Source organism: Diadema antillarum, unplaced genomic scaffold (genome assembly GCF_040938485.1).
Source record: "Diadema antillarum isolate AM-2024a unplaced genomic scaffold, OU_Dant_1.0 seq00000576_RagTag, whole genome shotgun sequence".
Classification (NCBI taxonomy): domain Eukaryota; kingdom Metazoa; phylum Echinodermata; class Echinoidea; order Diadematoida; family Diadematidae; genus Diadema; species Diadema antillarum.
Window position 1 is genome coordinate 331,981 of NW_027271511.1, and position 14,612 is coordinate 346,592.

At 36.8% G+C, this 14,612-nt stretch overlaps 1 protein-coding gene across 4 annotated transcripts in view; it reads left to right on the forward strand.

Moving 5' to 3' along the window:
• Positions 1-6,130: 6,130 nt before the first annotated feature.
• The window catches only part of LOC139735403 (uncharacterized), a 71,389-nt gene continuing 62,907 nt past the window's right edge, over positions 6,131-14,612 (forward strand). For 3 of the 4 annotated variants that reach the window (XM_071646156.1, XM_071646153.1, XM_071646154.1), the window contains exons 1-2: positions 6,131-6,496; positions 8,915-8,968. In XM_071646156.1, the coding sequence (XP_071502257.1) occupies positions 6,329-6,496; positions 8,915-8,968 (222 nt within the window). In that variant the 5' untranslated portion in view covers positions 6,131-6,328. The remainder of the gene's footprint in view (positions 6,497-8,914; positions 8,969-14,612) is intronic. The other variant, XM_071646155.1, reaches the window with a different exon arrangement.

Here is a 14,612-nt window from a genome sequence, read left to right on the forward strand (position 1 = left end):
ACCACCTTGCATGCACCGCCTACTACTGCTGCGGTGCAACCTCTTTGGGTGCAACTGCGCGACGCACTCAGATACCGCGGCTGACTACCGGGTAGACTTGGGGGGGGGGGGGGGGGAGGGGGGTCTATGGCAAATTACCCCCTAGGCAATTACCCCAGACCCTTCCCCTGGCCCTAATCCTAATCCTAATCCTAATCCTAACCCTAACCCAAACTCCTAACCCTAAACCTAACCCTAGCCCTAATCTTTACTCTAACCTTACCACTAACCAGTATTTAGCGGGGCCGGGAAGGGGGTGGGGGGGGGGGGGGGTGGGGGAGGTAATTATTTGCCCTCTGGGGGTAATTGCCCGGATACGCTTTGGGGTACAATTGATGTAATATTACTTCTTTGGACATCTTTGTAGTGTTCTTAACATTCGCTGAAAAGGTTCTTAACATTCATTGCATATCTCTACGTAGGGGGACGACTGAATATTGTCAGGCCGGCAACTTTTTTTTTTTTTTTTTTTTTTTTTTTTTTGGGGGGGGAGGCGAGCTGGGGTTCATGATTGGAAAAATTTGACCTTTCTATATGAAAAAAAAAAAATATAACCCTCCCTGACTGTGCCCTTTTTATAAAGAGATGCTTTCTTGGAAGGGTATGTTTTCAAACGTAAAAATCAGATGTTTTCTATTCTATTGCTATAATGATAATGATAATGATAAAAATAATAATAATAATAATAATAATGATAATAATAATAATGATAATAATAATAATGATAATGATAATAATAATAATTATTATCATTACTATTACTATTACTATTACTATTATTATTATTGTTATTATTATTATTATTATTATTATTATTATTATTATTATTATTATTATTTTACAATTAATAGTTTGGTTTGACTTATGTTTCACCCATAGATATCTGAAGTTCTTCATTGCCGATACCGAATTGCCATACAAAGTTTAGCACCGGGATTCAGCATCATGGACTTGTGTTGCTTAAAGATGTCAAGATGTAAACTACCTATTGCTCCTCTTACTTGCCATCAAGTAATGAATGTGAAGGACTGCAAGATACGGTAGTCGATTTCATGGCCGTGGGCAGCTAAGTGTTTTGGGGGCGCAAGTAACGTGTTTTAGGGGGAATATACGCAAGCGAGGGGAGGGTGTTCTACTTGGGAGGGGTTATCACCACGTGCTGATGAGGGAACTGGACGATCTGGTGGTCGTGGTGCACTGTCTTTTGGTGAAATTTTGGGGGCATTTTCATTCAAAACAGGAGGACGATGTGAAGGTTACTATTTCAGTAGCAAGAATAGCAATATCAGTTTGAAAATTTGGCATGATTTTCCCACAATACTCTTATCAACTTATTTGAAAATCATGATTAGCGCAGCGACCAGATGGCAAATGGGAGGATCGAGGATACTCTTCCTGATGAGGGAGCTAGCTGTTGCATTTTTTTTTTTTTTTTGGTTTTTTAGAATTAAATTTCAACAATTCAGTGCACACTTTTGTTGGAACATCTGGGAAATTAAAAAAGTACGACGATACGTTGGTAGTGGTCATTAAGTTGCAAGAAAAAGCGCAAAACAACCTAAACGCTGTAAGTTTGTCATGATTTTCTCATTTTAGTGGCCAAGTCATTTCTTTTTAACATGATAGGCCTATTGAAGCGCACCTGTCGCTGCGGGGAAGAGTTTAGGACGGGGATACACCCCTCCCGAACGGGGAAGTTTTTTTTTTTTTAATTTTGTTTTTTATTTTTTGAATTGAAATTAGTTTGGTGGGATAGGCCTATTTGGGAAAATTTCAAATCAGAAGAGAAAGGCATGTTGGTGATATTCATCTATAGGGCCTGAGTTGAAAAAAGAAGGCCCCAACAAACCAAAGGTGTACAAATTCTTAGTATTGTTGCGTTATTTTCTCCCTCAATGACCAAAAAAAAAAAAAGGAAAATCCGATATCTGTGCTCAGCGACAGAGTTGGGGGAAAGTGTGATACCCCTTCTCACACGGAATTGCTTTTGATTTGGGGGGAAAAAAAAGATTGCGTGATTCATTGAAATTTAATGTTTTGGTGCACATATTTGGAGTGATATTGGAGAAATCATTTTCAGTCATAAAGGTGAGAAACTAGACATTCAGGGAAAATATGTTGTGTATCTGTCACCACTTGTTCCGCCTGTGGATCTTCACTATGAACTTGGTCAATGAAGATGGACAGACCTCATCGACAATGAGAAAATAGACAGCAGTGAATAGAGTGGTGACAGATATCACGATGATGTCATATGTAATTTTCATTATAGGATAACGATAAATGTAATTTAGCAGATAAAAGAAAAACATAAATTCTAATTGTTGTGTGATTTTTATAATGACTGATCAAATCATTTGAAAACTAAAATCTAAGTCAAAGGACAAAAGGGGGGAAGAAAACTTGGTAACGATTCGTTATTCCGAAGGTTCGTTATTCTGAAGTTCCGTTAAAATCAAAATAAGGCTCGTTATTCCGAAAATGAAATAAGGTTCGTTAATCCGAAAGGGAAACCTTATTCTATTTTCGGATTAGCAAACCTAATTTCATTTTCGGATCAACGAACCTTCGGGATAACGACCCTTGTTTCATTTTCTTCAGTTTCGGAAGCGGCTCAGCTGTGTAATTTTTATCACGACGCATAGTAAAAGATTGTACAGTGAGTCATCGTAGATGGGGTAGTTTCAGGATCGCCTTCGGAGCCCCATTCGTACCACTTATCCGTCAGACAGAACAGTGTTCTTTTAAGTGTGTCATAATCCTCTCGTTGGTTTTCGAAAGCACTTGAGAGAAAAACACATGCACTCCGCATGATCGAACGTATCAAAACAATAACGAACTCAATCATCTCCACTTGAAGAAACTGAAGACAAGAATACACCATTAGTCCAATAAATTAAGGTTCTTTTTGGCTTTTTCTCATGGCATAACAATTTCGAGCACTGTATTCTTGTCTTGGATGAAAGAAATACAACAGAGAAACAAACAAACATCTGAATAATTGATTATTTTCTTGAGGATGTCAGCGAAGTTTTTTGCGTTATGAAATTAGCAAAAATATAAAAGATTTTCTGATAGGCTTACATTGCTATACGTTGCTTTGCATTCAATGGGTTTCCTAACTCAATGTGCTATATGGAAATCTTAAGAGAGCAAATCAAACATCAGGGAGGTGGGGAAAGATTCTTTCCACCACCCTGAATTCAAGAAAGAATGCATTATAATGCAGTAAAGGAATATGGATTGCTAATCTAGCTTTGCATCCTTATGACATTAATTGATAGATATATGTGTCTTCATTTGACAAAATAAATATAAAAAATAAGAGCTTCCAAAATTATTGGCACGACGCCGCCGCCGATCGCTGATCACCGAAATAGTGTCGTCCAGTAAATGTTGGCTGTGCATACAAGTATAAACATCGCACTCTCTCAAGAATGTGTACTGTCTCAACTTTGATGATAATCCCGCCTAATTCGGAAACGCTTAGCTCTTACTTTACAGTAAGAAGATTGTTTTGCTTTTGTGCGACTGTTATATAACGAAAAAATAAAGGTAATAATGCATGTAGACTCTACCTGAGACACGTATACAGGTAAGCTGGCTTAGGGCGTTTTTGACCTTAATATGCTATTTAATCCCCGTATATCCGGAAACAGGCTAGTGCAATAATACAACGCGAAACCATCTCCCTTGGCCTAGTAACAATAAACAGGAGAGTATACATGACAGGAATTCAAAAGCCTAATCTGGCGCACTGTTGTATAAATACTAACTCTACGTTAAACCAAATATATACATGTGTGTGGATTCAATAAGTCATGTTAGAATAACTCATTAGTCAAGTTTGAGGACAATCTGGTGATAATTAATCTAAATGTTACTTGAAATTATCTTCAAAGTATAAATCAATCGCTGGGTCAGAAGGCTGACAGCTCGTGATGTCATACACTGAAGGAATGCAAAGTTGCACCCGTAAAGGTGCTATTTTGTTGTGTCACACGTAAAGGTGCAAAGCTGAACCTATTTTTCTTAGAGTGTAGAACATAATGGAATGATTACAAGACAATATGAAGAAAATTCCATACTTTATTTTCATTTCCATAGCACACAGTGAAAGAGAACTTGACTTAAACCTCCCAAGACGGGGGACTGGTGTCCCTCTCAACATAATCTTTCATATTATGTCAGTGACAGGTGGAGGATGGAGAACATGCGCACGTTTCATCAGAAATAAAAACATTTTACGAATTTCTCTTTATGATTTATTATATATATATATATATATATATATATATATATACATATATATACATACATAAAATATAGAATTACATATATAAAATTATATATACATGCATAATTTATTTTGTAGTCTTCTTATCAAGCGATGGTGGTACATATTGTTGGTTTATGGAGGTTATGGAGGAATGTTACAACAGGGCTCTATCTAAAATAACTAGTCCCAGCCAGTAGTGGTATCTGATCAATGAGGCACATGGATTTAACTTGGACTGTTTGTCAGACTTTCTTCAAATTGCGCTCATGTGTTTTACCTACGATTTTTTTTTTCCTGCATGCACTGAATTCGTATATAATTTTTTATAAATATACCTTCAAATAATGATAATTCTTTCCAATGTTTGATAGCGGACCAACAGACAAGTAAAGCGATTGAATGATTTCGTCAGATTTTTAAGAAATAATAACTCAGATGGTCATCTGAGAGAACTTTCACCAGTTTCAAAGCTTCTCAACGTAATCTTTTCACTCTTTTCGTATAGTAAAATATATATCATTTTAAACATCATTAATGAGGTTGTGTGACGTAATGTGAGCTTCTATAGCTCATGTTTAACAAATCAACGTTTCCTATATACACACTTTACAATGGTTGTTTATTATTCTTTTACACACACACACACACTAACATAAAAACGTGTTGATAGATAATTTAATACACTTAAAATAACAATAAAAATGATATACTAAACATACAACACACAACATAGGCCATATACATTGACAATATTTAGACAAATGTTTACTTTACAGATAAATACGTTTTCAAAGAGGATTTAAATGAAACCAATGAAGAGGACTGACGGATAGGCTATGCTGTGGTATTCCATAATCTTGGGCCAGCTACCGAAAAGGACCTATCACAATTACATTTTGTTTAAACTTTAGGAAGAAAAAAGTGATTGGTGTTGTGATATAGGCCTATGACTGCGTATTGGGACAGGTGAGGTATAAGTAATCCTTTATATATTATAGACTAATATTACAAGTTTGTATACGGTACTTTATAAACACAAAGAGTTCTAAACACGGCATGCTTTTCAATAGAGTAGACGTAGAGTGTCAGCTTGGCTGAAGTCTTCTCCGTAGAGTGGAGTAAGTGCCCCACAGATGGGAATTTGATTCCAGTCTATCATTCAGATATTGACAAGATGACATCTAGGGTATATGTGAAATAACGCGCCACAAACGGAATGATGCTTGAACAGATATATATTCCTTAGAATCAAGAAACAAAATGTTAATATTTGAAACAATATTATTGATAACTGGTCGTAAAGATTAATTTTGAAGTGATTCACATTTAGTTTAATTAACACTGTTTGATTTTTCATTCGTCGTCGATAAAGCCCTTCTGGTTCAGAAAACTTTTGATGTGACGTTACTGGCGTCATTGCAGACCTGGAATAAGATGTATGCAGCAAGCATCACAAATAAAAATATTCCACACGAATACGACATAAATTATTTCATTTTAAATGTGCAGTTTCGCAGCAGGTTTGCAAATCAGACTGCGTCGCGACGTCGCGACGGTGCATCACTGGGCTAATTACAGTTGTATTTATTATTTGAAGGCGCCACGGCCTCGAAAACTTCAAGACTCAACGTCCTGTGGGCGTGCGCCACTGTTTCAGGGAGGGTTCAATACATAGGGGAAATACGTAAGCCGAACGCACCCCATCCCCATAACCCACCCCCTAATAATCGTGCTGGCACGCACCACCGACTCCAGTGTAGAAACCGGTGCTCTGGTGGACGAACCCAGCCCTACCTGGTATCAGGGGTAATACAACCTGTACTGTACGTTTCTGCATACATTTGTAAAATTGGTCCTGATCACTGCACACCGCTCACTCAGTTACCAGGATGTGACGAAACGCCGTGAAAAGAATCCTGTGCGCTGATAAACAGACTGCAGACTTCATAAGGACATAATAACGACCATAACTTCACATGTGGAATATTACCTAAAGAATCGGAGCAGACGATGGAAGTGTTCGAGGCGAAATTCGACTACGTGAAACAGCGCAAGGACGTTTTGAGTTTCAGAAAGGGGGACAAATTCTATATTATTGACAAGCCCAATGGCGAGTGGTGGAGTGCGCGGAAACTCAGTGACAATAAATTCGGATACGTGCCTTCAGTTTATTTAGAGGTACGACAGGTTGATGTTTTGTTTTGGTATACCTACTTCGCCCGAAAAAAGCATACCTCTCCGAGCGTAAAAGTTACTCCGGAATGATGTGTGATCGTTTGCCTGTCCTGTACTCCGTTGTATCGAGATAACATCCCTATGTCATTAACGTTATCTTCATGATGATGATTGCCAAGTTTCGATCCTAAAAAAATCATAATGACAGCTCGACAGTCGAGTCAACACAGTTAGAGTGGCTCATACGTGGTGTCAATATACTATCAGTCCCGTTGATACGAGACTGATTCCTCAACTTGAAACCAAATTATTGCATCATAAGTAGGATTAATGATGGACTATTGTAATGATTTAAGAGGTGTTTTCAACCGTTTGACATTAGAGTTAGGCAAGTTGTGCAAGCATTAGTTGCCTGTCACCACTATAATAACCTTCAAAGCAGTTTCGAACTAGACACGAGAGGTTAGAGGATTGTAAGTGAATCACAATGTGTAAGAAATCTGTCTCGTCTATGTTTGAGTGTAAGAAATGATAATTGATTTTGAAAAGAACAGTGTCTTGCTTCACTGTTTGTTAAAGTTAAATGAACATTGAACTCAAAGTTCACAGCAGCTCATCAGTTGTCGGGTGGTATTGACTCGATAATGCAAGTTGAAAGAGCCAGCCAATAATGAAGTGGGGTTTGTGACAGGAGTGCAGGGTGTAAAATGGGACATTTTGAAGACGAGGTATTGTAAGGAAATGCATGTAATAAGACAATCCATTCCAAAGAATATTCTGCACCTCAAAAAATCTTAGTGACAATGTTAATTTTATTTCCTGACGGACTTGTAATATCCATTTGATTTGATAGATTCAGGTGATCGTCTCAAATATTCGTGGTACATGTATTTCTTAATCAGCAGGGTAATATCTGTACTTCAATATGGCATAAAATGAAGTCTCAGAAAGGAACTGATTACCTAATGTTCACATTGGTATATCAATGTATGGAGTAAGATCTAGCAAATAATGGGGATGTTTTATGAAAGACTCACAATGGAAAAATAGTTGTTGGGTTTCAAGGTTTCTTCTGGGTGTACTGGTGATCATTTTCAACTTTGTTGCCAGGGTTACTCAATTTAGAATATTAAAAATACTGACTTGAGTTTTCAAACATTACTGTTATTAACATTCATAATCTGAAATTTAATATTTCATTATTTGATGGATTGATGTTGCTATGCGAAAATGAAAAGTATTTCCGTGCCAGGGTTGTCAGTCAAGGGATGATATGCAAATTTTGAGATGATAACACCTCACAAGCCATGAGAAGGCATGTTGTTTGACCCAAAAGAAATAATACAGGTCTTGAACTTTCTTTTTTCCACACAAACCATCTAGAATTAAATGAGTTTATGATTTTGGTCCTATGGAACAAATATGTGTGATTTTGGAATCATACAACAGATTGCTAAAGGTAAAACTCTTTTCACTAATGATCTTTGTAAGTACCTGGTATGCATCTTACTTTATCAGATCACTAGAAATTCAATGCTTAAACCTCTACACTGAAATGATGAAATGATGAAATTGACCTCATGATGAGAATTTGATAAAAGGCAAGTATGATATTGATATGTCTTACTGAGAAATTCCGATAATCCAAAATTTTGAAGATTTTTTTTCCTGTTTTGTGTCTCTTCATGGAGGGTAGTGTGAAGGATGCTGTTTATAGAAATTAATGGTATTATACTTGGAAGCGGAATATTAGTTGACAGATGTTAAAGGTCCAGTGTACCTCTGGGAGCAGTAATTTTTTCAGTGATTTTTCAAGATATCATATTTGACGCATATGTGTAGGTCTATTGTATCACAGAACATCCTACCATATACAATTTTCGCAATAGAGCCTAAAATATAAGGAGATATCAGTATTTTTCTCAAAATAACTGTAGACGGTTTAGTCTGGAAGCATTTTTATTACCTATCACATTTTGTGTATTAAACAATACTTAACATCGATAATTCGGATTCAGATTTTTGCAGTGGTTGTTTCTATCCCTAACTCACATTTTAGAACTATTTTAGCACTAATGCTGGGTTTTTGTTTCATCTGCAAAATAATGGTAAATTATGCCTTTGAATTCAAGATTCTACTTGTTCAATTTGCATGGAACATTAATATTATTATCATTATTATTATTATTATTATTATTATCATTATTTTATTTATTTATTTATTTTTTTTTTTTTTTGGGGGGGGGAGGGGAAGACGGGTAGTACTTGTGGTGGTTGGGTCAAAGGTCAATGATCCCCCCTCCTTGACCCCCCCCCCCCCCTTTGTTCTATGGCCCCTGTGAAATATCAGCATAACAATTCATCATGTACTTTTATCTCATTAACATGTGTACTGTTTCTCGATTATTTCCTTTTCCACAGAAATGTAGTGAACAATTTATTGGAAGACTAGTGCCAGAAGGAAGGAGAAACACGGTAAGGAACAAAAAGTTGATTTTTGCAGGAAAGTGTTATATTCTCTGTGGTATCTACTATTGTTTTCAGGAGTTGTTGTGGGGGCTCATATTTTTGTGTCTTCCCAAACTTGGCATGTTTATATCATATTCTTGTAGTCATTAGTGATGTTATGAGGAGTTTGTTGTCCATATTGTGTACATTCCTGAGGATTTAGTGATGTATAAATCTGATGTATTCAATGCTCAACCTTGGTGAGAAGTATCACAGTTAATTTCTACCGAACTGTTTCTTTAACCGAGTATCAATCATGTGTGTATTCCTTCCAACTCAAGGTCTGAGATTTCTATGTTTCCTTTCCATTGCATCTAGAGGCAAAAACTTGAGATGTACAACTGTATTTAACCCGTTGAGGACGGACTGATTTTGCTACAACACACATTTCCCATAGACACCTGCCCGAGTATACTCGGGACTCGTCCTCAACGGGTTAAGTCATTTTCTTGGTGACGTGAATAGAACACATACACATCATAAAGCAGTTAATCTAGAATCAAATTTCTTTTTGAGGCAATGGCTACCTTGCTTTGTTCACCAGTTCTTGCTGAAGTAGCTGTGAGTTGTATTTTTTTTTAGGACAAACCAAATTTGACCTTGGAGATTACATGAGATCTTTTCCCTGCATGGGAAAGTTGTGGTGCAAATAAGAGGGGATGATAGCTGAAAATCCCAAGAAAGATTTGACAAGTTGAAGAGAAATGTAACCATGAATGTCATTGTGTATGTGACAAATTGTATATTGGTAGGTTGTATTGTCTCTTGCTTTGTATGAACCAACTGCTATTTACAGTGTAGTTTACATTTTGTGATATTTTTCTTGATAACAGTATTGACCTCCTAGTTACAGAAGATACATGTATGTAAAAAGAAGGCTGTGGTATAACCTAGTATTTCTTACATTTATGTAGAAAATGTTTTCTTGGATAAGGTGAATGATGGACGTTTTCTGAAGGAACTTGTGGAAAGTACAACAAAATGAATGTGACCATGGCAGCTACTCTGAGATACCACTGCAGTACAGGATGGGATTGCTAATTGACGTACCCTCAAGTTTGACTTTGAAGCACTGGTACAGATGAAAGTTATTTGATGAAGCTACTATATATAGCGCCGTTCTCATTGCAAAATGTCTAAATTTGGGATAAAAGTTTTGGAATAAACAAATTATGTTTGATTCAGTGTTCTCATTGTAAAAATGTTCAACTATTTGGGTTGTGATTATTTGTGAAGAGCTGACCTGTGCATGTACAGTACATGAATGGTATGCTTACCTCTCAATGCCAATTCAATTTACTACGGGGCGCCACAACTGGTAAATATAAGTAAGGAGTAACATGCACAGTACCTTGTAGGGTATAAAGCTTTGAAATGTTTTGTTGTCTGTGTTCTCACTGTACAACTTTGTGTCTATTTACAAAAAAACAAAACAAAACAAAACAAAACAAAACAAAACAAAACAAATCACACAAACTAGTGTGATTTGAATCCAAATCTTGCTGAGTAACATACTGTTTCTGCTCACACTGTCAAAATATTAAAGTTTGGGTTAAGACCCTGATGGTGATCAAAGTAACAGGTTATTTTGAATGAAATGAGAATGGTACTTATATCTTACATTGTTTGTATTGTTAACTGGGCTGTTGCTGTTGTTATTTTATTGGATTCAAACAAACTCATTCTCTCTGGAATGGAGTTTGCTAACTAGCTTTTATAAAAGTCAAGGGGTGAAAGAAAAGGAAATGCTGGATACAATCCTGTGGACGTCTAATGATGACTTTATGACATGATACAAGGGTAGTCTGTACCGACAAGTAATCTTTTATCGCAATACACAATACATCAACATCAATCTTATCACTTGGGGTATCTTAATTGTCACGTGTTGCAGCAGTGCTCACATGCTGCATTGTGGAGAATGGCAAGAGATTACATAATCTGCTCTTTTAATGAGTATTTTGTGGCTTTGTCCTGGGAATTCTTGATGATAAGAAAACATTAAGCACACACACACACACACACACACATACACAGACAGAAGAAGGATTTCTTGGAATTCCAAACTATGGTGCTCACAATACATTTGTATCTTTTCATTTCAAAAAGTCAAAAAACAAGAGTCATCTTCTAAACCTCTAACATTTGACATATTGGCATTTAATGCTTTATCACAGTGTTTGTAACCATGGAAGAATGTGTAAAGAAACAAAAAGCAGGATGTACAATTGTATGCTGTGTTCATTCACCACACTGGCACTCCCCAATATTTTGTTTGTTTTTTTTATATTGTATTTGATCTTAAGATAGATATGGCTACAGGTACAAAGTGAATAACCATGAGGCTGAGAGCTCAGAAACAACGACAACAAATCTGAACTGTACCAGCTCTCCAGTCAAGAACTTCCTTTAGGGAGTCTCGGTTTCCAGTGCACATTTCACTGGAGTAGACACTTTATCTTTTTCTCTTTTTTGATGGAGAGGGATCTGTTATAGATTGCGACGTTAATTGAAATGGCCCCAGGGGTTACTTTGGCGATTTGACAGTTTATGCCATTCATAATGCAAGATGCAGACATTTATGCACAGTTAGTATAGCGCAACTGCCCTCGCCTTTCCTTGTACTGGATAGCAGTGATGACAGATCTGATGTTAGTATTTCGATGTCTGTCAGAGAAAATGGAATACTGGGGGGTGTTTCATCAACGAGTTCGTCGGAGTTTTCACCGACGAATTTGCTATCAGCCAATCAGACCAAGAATTTCATTAGCTTTTAACAGTTGTCAGTGTAAATCCTTGCGTCTGATTGGCTGATAGCAAATTCGTCGGTGAAAACCCCCGACGAACTCGTTGATGAAACGCCCCCCTGATCAAGATGATCAAGATGCTATAGAGATCCTGATGCATTATTTCTAGTGTCACACACATGATTAAGCATACAGGTGTAGGCGGTACATCTCTGTCATAAATTTTGTCTTGTGATGCTCTGTCTTCTATTCAGGATTTCATTCCATAATGGACAACAGACTTAGCAATGTTGGTTTCTAGTTGTGAAAAAAAAAATGTGTGCTAGATTTACCCTTAAAAAACAAAAGAGAACAAAACAGGAATGAAGTTACTGTTTTGATATGATACATTGTACAATTGTATGTACATTTGTGTAAGAAGTCAGATGATGAAATGTATGAAGCAAAGGTCAGTGGTAGATTCATATCATATTAATTCCTTGTTTATTTTTATGTGTGTGTGTGTGTGTGTGTGTGTGTGTGTGTGTGTTTGTGTATGTGTGTGTGATTTATATCATTTGAATGACCATGAAGTATAGATCATTGAAAAAAAAGTGTGTGTGTTTGTGTGTTTGTGTGTGTGCAGCAGAGAGAACACTATGAGTACATGTGAATATGATCTTTGGTTGACACCAAATATGGCATGGCAGGACAGTTAGCAATTAGCAGGCATCTCTTTATACCAGTTATTCAGTATGATGTCAACATGGAGGATGGATTGGTTTCTATCACCTCATCTTAGCAATTTCATAGTGTGATTTACTAAAATTTACAATATTTTTGCTATTAATGTGCATTGGAGTAATGGGAAATAAATATGAGCAAGTCCCTCTGGGTAGTATGAGAGGAAAGTGGGGGGGGGGGTGAAACATGTGCATAGATGGACTAATGGGGCGGAGGAACGGCTTGAAATGGATGCATTCTGTGTAATGAGAGCAGTGCTGAGGCAGTTTCACATGTGTGCTCATTAGTGGGCAGGAGCAGAGCATTATATTCACTAGTCAGGTGACACGCGTCGGGTGCTAATGGTCAGGGTTCAGGATCGTATTGCCAATTAGTGTAGGATTGTATGAGAGTCTCATCAGGGTGAAGATAGAAGGAAAGGAAGAAAATACTCCAAGATTAGTTTTGAGAGCCATGAGAACGTACATACTAGAAAAGGATATTTGTACGTGGTAAGTGGCCGAGAGTAGAGAAGGAAATGTCTTTAAGGAGGATATCAATAAAACGGTTGTCAGGTGATATTACAATATCCATGTGGAGTTGAAGAATGAAAGAATAACATACTTGACCACTTGATTAGTAGTGAGTGGAGCTGAATGTATAGTCTTGATGGTAGTCTACTTATGGGAACTTTTCCTCATTTTATTTGTAATTTTCGTTTCCTGTGCTACATGTTTGTCATAAATCCCATGTGGAACTTTAAAGATATAATATACTAGTAATTATTTTTTTAAAACAATAATTATATTACAATGGCTGTGCAAACTAAACCTTGGTAAAATAGTTTGACCCATATGGTAATTCTGTGGTACATTATTATTATATAATTTTTTTTTCAAGGAGGGGGTTCATTTATATAATTAAGGACAGAAGTGCTCTAGAGAATGTCTTCATTGATTTTGTGTTTATCTCTCAAAATTTCAGTGAATACCAGACTTTTGTAAGTAGTTTGATGTGTCCATGGCATATTAACACTGATTTGGTATGTAAATTAATAATCGTCTGACAATTTGGTCATTGACTGATCAAAGAATACTATAACATCTGATGAAAGAGTGTCATATTTGTATATTTCTCTGACTCTGTGGTTGCAGATATGACTACCTGCCAACAGAATGATTGATATATCAAATATCCACGTTTACACTAAATTAAGATGTATGCCTAAGCATGTACACAATATGTTAAAATCTCAGGGATTTTGTTTTGCTAGAATGTTCAAAGAGATGAACACCAATTCATGGCTGAGAGTCAAGAGCAGACAACTAACAACAGTGATCATGGTCAACTTTATTTACCTTTTCTTGTAATCACTTGGCAGTACATTGTATTACTCTTTTCCTTTCTATGAAAATAGAGAGGTATATACCTCATTATAAAATGTGATTTGTAGGCCCTATATTGGTGTATTCCTCATCATGCTGTGAGTCATAGCACAGTCACCAATTCCAGTAGGCAGGTATTACATACTTGGTCGAATTGACCTGTTCTATTCTCTGTGTTGCAGGCCCATTGTAATAACAAATTGTATTCTCTTGGTCCCATCTATTGAGCGTGAAGCCCATGATAGGATTAGTGGGAGCTAAAGATATAAGAGAGATGGTGTGCTCAAGCACGTCCATGGCTTGTGTCACCAAATTACACAGGGCACAGCAGTTTGTAGAGCCCACTGCATGAACAATATGCCTATTGGTATTGAGTAGAGAAAGCATTCATGGTGGTTGATTTGTATTGGGATTTGAACCATCAAGAAATGCACTTGAAATACAAACTACTGTTTTGAGCAAAATTTCTCTCACATTTTCATTTGAGTACATGCATTGTATTAGTACATCCATGGGTATGTTTGCTGTGCCCAAGGCCTTGTTATCACTGGGATGTACACAGAGTATTTGAGAGAATAACCAGAAAGGTCTGCCACTTGTCAGGGGCCCTACACACAAACGGAGATTTGCATGGGGTGGGACTGATAGCATTGTTTGAATGACAGTGTGTTCCTAGGGTTTGAAGTCATATGACTCGTATTCTTCTATCTCGTTATTTCTACAATGCCAAGATGTGTGCTATTTAGAATAAGATAGTGCATATTTACCTTCTTTGTT